We start from the raw sequence: 10,199 nt of genomic DNA on the forward strand, positions 1-10,199 counted from the left end.
ATACTCTTGCTCCTTGGAAGAAAAGTTATGGCAAACCTAAATAGTGTATTAAAAAGCAGAGATATCACTTTGCTGACAAAGGTCTGTATAGTCAAAGCTATGATTTTTCCAGTAGCCATGTATGGATGTGAGAGTTGGACCATAAAGAAGGTTGAAAACAGATGAAATGATGATTTCAAGTTGTGGTGCTGGAGAAGACTCTTGAGAGTCCCTTGGACTGCAATAAGATCAAACCAATCAATCTGAAAGGAAATCAACCCTGAATATTCATTGGAAGGACTGATGCTGAAGCTGAAGCTCCAATACTTTGACCAACTAGTGGGAAGAGCCAACTCATTGGAAAAGACCCTGATGCTAGGCAAAATTGGGAGCAGGAGGAGAAGCAGGCAATATAGGATGAGACAGTTGGATGACCTCACCGACTCAATGGACATGAGTTTGAGTGAACTCCTGGAGATAGTGAAGGACAGAGAAGCCTGGTGCACAGCAGTCCATAGTGTCACAAAGAGTCAGACCTGACTTAGCGACTGAACAACAACAACAACAATAAAGGAGGGGAAAGATAGATTTACAGAGCATCTTTTACATACCAGATGCTGTTCAATGCATTTTACACATTTATTATCTTCTTAAACCTCATAATAAAGACATGATCTAGATATCATCATTGTCTCTTTTTTATAGGTAAACCCTAATCACATAAATACTTACACTTTCCAGATTAACTCTTTGCTTTCTTTAAAGATCTGTCACTAAGATATTGCACAACCTGGGACCAGTCAGCATCTTTCTTATCTGAAACTTTCTGTTTAGGAATCTGTAGACCCATATTCTCTAGTTTCAGAGAAGCTGAAAGCTTTGGTTAGATCTTTATGTGCAGCGACTTTATATTTAATTCATTAGTCTTAATTCAACAGTTGGTGGGGTTTCCCTGGTGGTTCAGTGGTAAAGAGTACTCCTGCCAATGCAGGAGAGATAGGTTTGATATCTGGTCCGGGAGGAGCCCACGTGCTGAGGAGCAACTAAGCCACAACTGTTGAGCTTGTGCTCTAGAGCCCAGGAACTGCAACTACTGAGCCCATAGGCAGCAGCTACTGAAGCCTGAATGCCCTATAGGCCGTGCTGCACAATGAGAGCAGCTACCACAATGAGAAGCCCACGCACTGCAACTACAGAGTAGACCTGCTTGCCACAACTAGAGAAAACACATGCAGCAAGAAGGCCCAGCACAGCCAAGAATACATACAAAAATAAGTATAATTATATATATTAAAAAAATAAAACAGTCAGTATGGAAAAGCTGGCATGATAGAATGGGGCCTTGCTGACTTCATATTGCCTCTGCTATTTCAGAGTTTTGGCAAGGCCCAAATAATAATACCACACATGAAAAAAACTTTGTGGAGGGCAAGCCAATGTAGATATTTATGGAGATATTATCTCCAGTGTCATTATCAATATCAAATCCTGGAAGAAGGTGACTAATTCTGACCTAGAGTTAAAAAGAGAAGAATTACTCATTGAGGTCCAGGAGGGAAGAAAACAGATGTGGATTTAAAGGAGAAAGGGTGATCAGGCTAGAGGATTTGAAACATACAAATGGACAAAAGCTGGAGCAATAAAGTAAAATAAATTATATTACTGAGATCCCTTTAAGTTATGGTTTAACATCTGCCTTCCTGTGTTGTAGACCTCATCAAGACCCATGGAGAGAAGGAGCCTCCAAAAATATCTCCAATTTGGCTGGTCAGACAGTGGGTCATAGGAAGCAGATGAAAATTTGTGGATTTGTGCACTAATGGATCAGCAGGAAATTAGGTAACAAGAGGGTTGGTAACTCTGGAGAACCACAACAGAATTTCAGCTAGAATTCTGGCCATACTTATAGACATGCATAAACAGTAATCATGATTGTGAATTTTACTCTAGGATTCGATTTTTCAAATGTTTCAGTCCCAAATTAGCCATTTACTAGGGAGTACTCTAGGATAAATGACTTTACCTCTCTAAGCTCCAATTTTCCTTTCTATAAAATGTAGATAATGATGGTATATCTTCATAGAATTATTTTGAGAAATGAATGAAGTATAAGGTGTATTTAGCATAGTGCCTGACCTATATTTGGAGAAGAAAATGGCAACCCACTCCAGTATTCTTGCCTGGAGAATCCCAGGGATGGGGGAGCCTGGTGGGCTGTCGTCTATGGGGTCGCACAGAGTCGGACACAACTGAAGCGACTTAGCAGCAGCAGCAGCTGACCTATATTAGGTGAATAATTAACTTATTTTTATTCTTCTCTCCTCTGCACCCCACTTTTCTAAGTTGCAAACAAAATAACTATACTTTGACAGTTTAAGAAAGTTTTGTTCCTGTGTGCCCCCTCTGCCCCTCTCCCACTAGATTCCAGGTGTGTACACAAAGGTGTAATGGAGAGTATGGGGGTAAGTATAAAATTGTCCTGGAGACCTCCCTGGTGGTCCAGTGGTTAAGACTGTGCATCCGCTTCCACTGCAAGGGGCATGGTTTCAATCCCTGATTGGGGAACTAAGATCCTGAATGCTGTGCAGTGCAAACAAAAAAAGAAGAAGAAAATCAGTAAATGATTTTACAACTATATACATAAAATTGCCCTTTTAGGCACCACTCTGAATGTTATCTCCAGAGAAGGAAGCAAACTTAGGTGCAGCTGATGCGTTAACCAGATATGACACAGAGAACATTTCCTTCTGCTTTTCACTTTCAAGTTTATTCTAAGGCCTTGGATCTCTGCAGCTCAGTTGGAGGCCACGGAGAAGATGCCTACTATTCCCATGGGAGCCCCTGCCCTGCTGTGGATAGCTCTGCTGCTTTTCTGTAAGTAGAGTTACCAGCCCCCTTGAAGGGGCCAGAACAGATTGGGGGAGTGGCTGGTGAGGGAGAGTTGACAGTTTTATTGCTGACTTTTTCTAGGTTATGAGCAAACTGTGGGTCATTTCCCAGGGATTCTGTAGGGAGGACGAGCTGGATAGGGGGGTTGGGCATCATCTAAGGAGGGGGATTGGGCATCATCTAAGGAGGAAGCCAGACTGAAAGTCTGGTCCTTGCTATCAAGCTGGATTTTCCTAGAGGGTAAAGGAGGGACAGCAGAGGAAGGAGAGAAGCTCCTTCTCTCCCTTAAACAGAGTCCTGAAAAGATGGTTGGCCCTTTAAACTCCATGGATGTGGACCTCAGCATCATAACCAGATCCCAGTCTTCAGGTATGCAGAAGGCTGGGGTCAGATACTAACTTATTGTCTCTGGATTTTGCAGCTCCAGATGGCATGTCAGCAGGTGAGTCCTCTGTCCTTGTTCCCTCAGCATTTCAATGTGTCTGGAAATTGCCCACCCTTCATCCTTTCCCTTCATCCCATCATCTGTTTTTTAATGATTATTAATCTGCTCTTCCCTGCTACCGCACTTCCACCTGCCTCATCTTCCTTCTTTCCCCCATTCAAAAGCTTCCCACACAGCACTTTATTCTCTCAAGTCACCCTTTCCTCTTTTATGCAAACATTCATGTCTGCTGAGCATCTGTCTCAGCCTCTGCTCCAGATACTATGATATAAACTCATTTAATTCTTACATCATCATCCCTGTTATTATTATTGCCATTTTATAATTGAGGATACTGAAACTCAGATTAAGTAATTTGTTGGCGGTTACATGGCTAACAAGGCACTGGATTCTAAAGTAAGTCCCTTAAATCCAAGTCTAGTTCTCTTTTGACCATATCACCTCTTCCTCATCACCACCTGGCCACTTCCAAAGTCTTCATTCAAATTCGTACCATATCTGTTTGTTCTTGAAAGCCTTTTAAGACTGATCATCTTGGTGATTCTCAGTACCTTCCAGAATTGACATATAATTTTCATTCCCTATTCACTCACAATTAAATAGTCATAAAAATTTAGAGCTGGGAGAGGCCATGTATTTCATTTAGTCCACTACCTTAATTCATCCATTGTTCACTCATTCATCAACTCAATAAATACTTAATGAATACTCGCTATGTAGTAGTCATTGTGCTGAACTATGTATGAACATCACAGACATAATCTCTGCCTGAAAAGAGACTTCAATCCTCATTTACAGATACTGAAATTGGAATCAAGAAAATTAGAGGGATTATCCTCTTTGTTTTTTAATATCTTACATTCATGTCCTATTTTTTCCTAGGTTGGGAGCTAGAGTCCCTAGGTGGGACCACAAGATTCTTTCCTCCTTCCTTTAATTCTAGGACTCAGGTTTCTTATCACCAACAGTTTAAGGGTAGATTGACCGTTGATTGACTATTATTATGTCTGTACTCTGGAGGCTGAACAGATTTCAATGATATTTTCCCTCCTTCCATATCTCTTTCCACAATCTGTTCTTCTCAAAGCCATCTGGAAATCTAAGGTGTCCTTGAATCCACCATGGAGAAAAATACTTAAAGGAGATGCTGTGACTCTTACATGTGGTACGAACGGTTCCTCTGAAGACCAGTCCTCTCTGTGGATCCACAATGGAACCAGTTTCACAACGAATAATTCAAGATGGCACATTGTGAAAGCACGCATGCAGGACAGTGGGGAATACCAATGCCGAATCAAAGGATTTGCCATCAGTGAACCTGTATACCTAAATGTCATCAGTGGTAAGTTCCAGGGCTACAGAAGTATCAATTCTCTCATGTGCGGAATGGCCCATCTGACAATGGGGAGAAAGCAAGTTATTCCAAGGCTTAGAGAAGCAAGGTGGAACTCAAGGTCTCTCTCCACATACAGGTCCCTCTCTCTTCTTCTGCCTCTACTCCATCTGACCTTCTGGCTTCTTTCAATATTCTAGCAGTCTCCCAATGTTCCTCCTCTAGTCTGTTTCATTTCTATCTTCTCTACCTGGCTACAGATGCATATTACATGGTCAAATGGCATATTGGATATGTGAACATTACAAAGAGCTCTTTGATTTAAAGATTTACTTTGCCATTTCCATGTGTCATGACCTGAATATTAAGTTGTACTCTTTTTTCTTTGCTTAATTTATTTTTTAATTGAAGGATAATTGCTTTACAGAATTCTATTGTTTTCTGTCAAACCTCAACATGAATCAGCCACAGGTATATATATATATATCCCTTCCCTTTTGAACCTCCCTCCCATCTCCCTCCCCACCCCACCCCTCTAGGTTGATGCAGAGCCCCTGATTGAGTTTCCTGAGACATAGAGCAAAATTCCCCTTGGCTATCTCTTTTACATATGGTAAAGTAGTAAGTTGTACTCTTCATTTTGAAAGCTCTCTCTTTACATTCCTCATGTACTCTACTTTTACTTAAGAACAAATCTTATGTTTTGCTTCATCACTCTCCTACTGTCAACAATTAGTGCAGTGTGCTCAGGCATATGTGGGTTACTTTGTAAATGTTCAGTGAACAAAGTAATGATTTCATTTGAACAGCTAGGTCATTTATATTTTGTTTTATATTTTTAAATATAAATATTTTTAAAGTATAAGCACATTTTGCATTTTTTCTCTTGAGTGAAAAGAGATGTTTCAACATCTGTGTACAAATTCTTAAGTAGAAACTGCTGCTACTGCTGCTAAGTCGCTTCAGTCATGTCCGACTCTGTGCGACCCCATAGATGGCAGCCCACCAGGCTCCCCCATCCCTGGGATTCTCCAGGCAAGAACACTGGAGTGGGTTGCCATTTCCTTCTCCAATGCATGAAAATGAAAAGTGAAAGTGAAGTCGCTCAGTCGTGTCTGACTCTTAGCGACCCCATGGACTGCAACCTACCAGGCTCCTCCATCCATGGGATTTTCCAGGCAAAAGTACTGGAGTGGGGTGCCATTGCCTAAAGCAGTGTAAAATAGCTTCTTTATTTTTTTGGAGTAGATTCTAGAAAAGTCCTCAAGGATTGCTCCTAAATAAAATATGCTTATGCAACCTAGACATGTTTCTATTCTAAATTTTGAGTTCTTAAAATGACATTAGCCATAAAACCTGACTCATTATTGACAAACATTCATTGAGAATCTACTGATTCCTAGGTATTATTAGGCACTGGAGATATGATGAAAGGAACAGACATGCTCCTGACCTCTGAAGTAGAGAGCCCAATGAGGAAACGGACATCCAATCAATAATTACACAAATAATTAATTCAAATTGTAATGCATGTTCTGAGGAAGCTGGAGGCTTACTATGATTAATAGAACTGGGAAGCACCTATAAGTTTAGAGAGGACAACTCTACTAGGCTAGGACTCTCCAGGCAGAGTAGGATAATTTCCCCTTTAGTGACCAAATGCAACAATAGAGCTGAAAGGGATAATGGGTTTCAGACTTCCTATGGGTGGGCTCATCAGAAGTGTCAGCAACGTTGTGGCCCCAGAATTACCTTTCAGGAGGAAAGAGTATTTATCAACAGAGGAGACTGAGCCAAGAAATGGGTTAATGACAAAGGTTTCTGATACTCTCTGCATGACCTTTTTTATTATCTTATTTTTCTTTTATCTGTCATTGTTAAATAAATATCTTAATGAATATTTTTCAGACTGGTTGATCATTCAGGCCTCTGCTGAGGTAATGATGGAGGGTGAGTCCCTCTTCCTCAGGTGCCACAGTTGGAAGAATCTGAATGTCTTCAAGGTGATCTACTACAAGGATAACAAAGCTCTCAAGTACTGGTATGAGAACCACAACATCTCCATCACCAATGTCACAGAAGGGAACAGTGGCATCTATTACTGTGTGGGCAGAATTCAGAGGCTGCCCTACATCTCTAATAAACTCAAGATTATAGTAAAAAAACGTAAGTTGGTGAAGGAAAGGGAATGAGTCCATATCAGGGGAAAGGAGAAAGAACATTTGAGCCTAATGCAATTGAAGCTATAGAATGGAGGCAACTGTGATTCCTTGAAAAGTCTACTAGGTTTGCAATGAGGAGACCAGGGGTAGAGTATATCCCTTAGTCTCTGTCTCAGATTCCTTACTTGTTCATTGGCAACAGTAATACCTGCTCACATTATGGAATTTTTACAGATGTTAAATGCAATAGTTGTGAAATGGATTTTTAAACTGTTGAATATTAGTCAAGCAAAGTCATCTATTGCTCCTGGGGAGAAACTTACATTTATCAAATAGAAAAAGAGTTTCAAAGTTGAAGGAACAAACTCTTTATAGCTTGAAGAGTCTATTCTAGCCTATGAGGGATGGGAAAGGAAACCAACTCAACAGGCTATGTGCCTGTGAATTAGCAGATGAGAAAGAGAGCTTGATATGGAAAGAGCAGTCAGGCAGGCTGCCTCTGTAGCCAATGAAAGGCTGCCATTTCCAAATTTCATATAAAAGAATGAGCCTTTAAAATATTTGCTTTGCAATGAGGAAATCAGACATTTGCTTGGTACACTTTGCTCATGCCAAAATCTTAAAAAACATGAGACCAGAAGCCACAATTAATTTCTAATGGTAGTTCTCTGTTAACTAATTTGAGACCTGTTGTTTGATTTTCACTGTGCTTCCAGTATCCTTATCTGTAAAACAAAGGGTTTGGACTAAACTTCATTAAAATTGCTTGGAGAATTAAAAAAAAAAAAAATACTGATGTCTGTATATCATCCCTTGAGCTTCTAACTTAATTAGCTTGGAATAGGCCTGGACATCAATATTTGAAAGCTCTTCCAGGTAATGGTAATAGGCAGCCAGTGTTGAGAGTCACCGGTCTAGGTGATCTGTGAGTAATTTCTGGCTGTAATATTCTAGGGTTCTAAAATTCTAGAAAAATTGCAAAAAATCATTCCTTTGTAAATAGAATAGCAGAATCACAAAACAGTGGACTTGAAAGGCTATTTACTTATTGCCTTGTTCAGTTGCTCCATTGTGTCTGACTCTTAGCAACCCCATGAACTTAGCCTATTAGGCTCCTCTGTCCATGGGATTTTCCAGGCAAGAATACTGGAGTGGGTTTCCATTTCCTCCTCCAGGGGATTGTCCCAACCCAAGGATCAAACTGGTGTCTCCTCCATCTCCTGCATTGGCAGGTGGGTTCTTTACCACTAAGACACCAGGGAAGCCGACTTATTAATATTTATGATCTAGCCCAATATCTTAATTTCACCCAACAGACATGCAATGAATGATGATTGTTTGAGAAATAAGGCACTGGTGACCCCCTTCCCTTACTCTATCTGCTTCCCACCTCCATGTCCTATGTGGACATTGGTCTTGTGAGGCTCCAAGGGAGGGATCATCTTTCCTATGACCTTTTCCATTAGGCATATTGGCCAGACAAGCCATTAGAAAGGGACTGTGGGGGAAATACTCAGGACTCCCTAGGGCTTCAGGGAGCACAGACTGAGGAACCCAAACCTATGAGTGTTTTGTCTCTGCTACTGCATGTCATTTCATGCTAGAAGGTGAAGGACCATGTTGGATCCTTCTTTTAGGGAAGATGAAGACTTTAACCTCAGTTTTCAATTCCTAATATGAGTTATGTTTCTTATTGCATCTAGCATACCCTCAAAGCAACTATTTCTGGCTACAATTTCTTATCCCATTGTTGGTGGTGATTCTGTTTGCTGTGGACACAGGGTTGCTTATCTCGACCCAGCAGCAGTTCACATTACTATTGAAGATGAAGAGAACCAGGAAACGCAACAGATTTACGGACCCACAGCCTAAACCAGATCCCCCAGGGAACTGAAATCACTCCTCAAGAAACCTCTCCGATGGCAATTTCTTTTTGGCTTTAGTAAATGCTTCTCAGTTGTCAAAGACAACTCACAAGGTACATAGAAAATGCTCACAGCTTTATAGAACTTCATTAAACTTCATTAAACTAATGGAGTGGCACGTAATAGTAAGTGCTCAATAAGCATCATTTACATAAGTAAAGAAATGAATAGATTCATTTATTAGCATCTGTAAAAGCGATATACAACTTGAATAAAAGTATGAAACCATGTAATGTGACAGTTTTGTTTTGTTTTTGTTTTAATTTCCTTTTTTTGTTGTTTTAATTTAATTTAATTTTTTAACTTTACAATATTGTATTGGTTTTGCCATATATCAACATGAATCTGCAACAGGTATACACGTGTTCCCCATCCTGAACCCTCCTCCCTCCTCCCTCCCCATACCATCCCTCTGGGTCGTCCCAGTGCACCAGCCCCCAAGCATCCAGTATCGTGCATCGAATCTGGACTGGTGACTTGTTTCATATATGATATTATACATGTTTCAATGCCATTCTCCCAAATCATCCCACCCTCTCCCTCTCCCACAGAGTCCAAAAGACTGTTCTATACATCAGTGTCTCTTTTGCTGTCTTGTATACTTGGTTATTGTTACCATCTTTCTAAATTCCATATATATGCGTTAGTATACTGTTTTTCTTTCTGGCTTACTTCACTCTGTACAATAGGCTTCAGTTTCATCCACCTCATCAGAACTGATTCAAATGTGTTCTTTTTAATGGCTGAGTAATACTCCATTGTATATATGTACCACAGCTTTCTTATCCATTCATCTGCTGATGGACATCTAGGTTGCTTCCATGTCCTGGCTATTATAAACAGTGCTGCGATGAACATTGGGGTACACATGTCTCTTTCCCTTCTGGTTTCCTCAGTGTGTATGCCCAGCGGTGGATAATGTGACACTTTTAAGTATTCGAGGCTTGCTAGTTTTGAGGCATAACCATGAAGTCCTAGATTAGAAATGTTCTCTTTTGTAATGTTCTCTCCATTGTAAGTCTGACCTACGAATGAGAAGACAAGGAAGAATGTGCTGATGAAGCTGATCATTTTTATGTTCTCTCTTCACTTACTATCACATGAACTTCTAGCTCTTGGCAGAATCTGGGGCAGGCTTGAGCCCCTGAATTCTGGGGGTGAGGCTCAGTCTAAGAGTTCCCTGTGATTGTTTCACTCCTGTCTTATCTCCCCAAATTAAATCTTGTATATCCTCTTACAGTACCTGAACTAAGCATCTTAGAAATACTCGCACATAATAACTCTCACAATGAAAAAGTACAGGACTGAATAAGATCTCAAACAAAGTCCCAGTCTTTTTTCTCCTACCCCTGCCCCACCTCTGCTCATGAAGACAGTTATACGGGGCCCTGGGGAAAGCATTAGAGAAGAGAGGAAGGTACTGTTGGTGCTGACCAGGAGTTCACAACAGGAAATGGGAGATCAGA

General features: G+C 40.6%; 1 protein-coding gene across 2 annotated transcripts; it reads left to right on the forward strand.

Annotated features, from left to right (window-relative positions):
• Positions 1-2,654: 2,654 nt before the first annotated feature.
• FCER1A (Fc fragment of IgE, high affinity I, receptor for; alpha polypeptide) lies at positions 2,655-8,963 on the forward strand. 2 transcript variants are annotated; one of them, XM_010846850.1, is made up of 5 exons: positions 2,655-2,853; positions 3,290-3,310; positions 4,401-4,655; positions 6,555-6,687; positions 8,512-8,963. In XM_010846850.1, the coding sequence occupies exons 1-5, from the start codon at positions 2,796-2,798 to the stop codon at positions 8,678-8,680; spliced, it is 636 nt and encodes a 211-aa protein (XP_010845152.1). In that variant the 5' UTR covers positions 2,655-2,795; the 3' UTR covers positions 8,681-8,963. The 2 variants fall into 2 exon arrangements, with proteins under 2 accessions (XP_010845152.1, XP_010845151.1); XM_010846849.1 differs by having other exon boundaries at positions 6,555-6,812; positions 8,512-8,962.
• Positions 8,964-10,199: the final 1,236 nt, after the last annotated feature.

Source organism: Bison bison, unplaced genomic scaffold (genome assembly GCF_000754665.1).
Source record: "Bison bison bison isolate TAMUID 2011002044 unplaced genomic scaffold, Bison_UMD1.0 scf7180017864240, whole genome shotgun sequence".
Classification (NCBI taxonomy): Eukaryota; Metazoa; Chordata; class Mammalia; order Artiodactyla; family Bovidae; genus Bison; species Bison bison.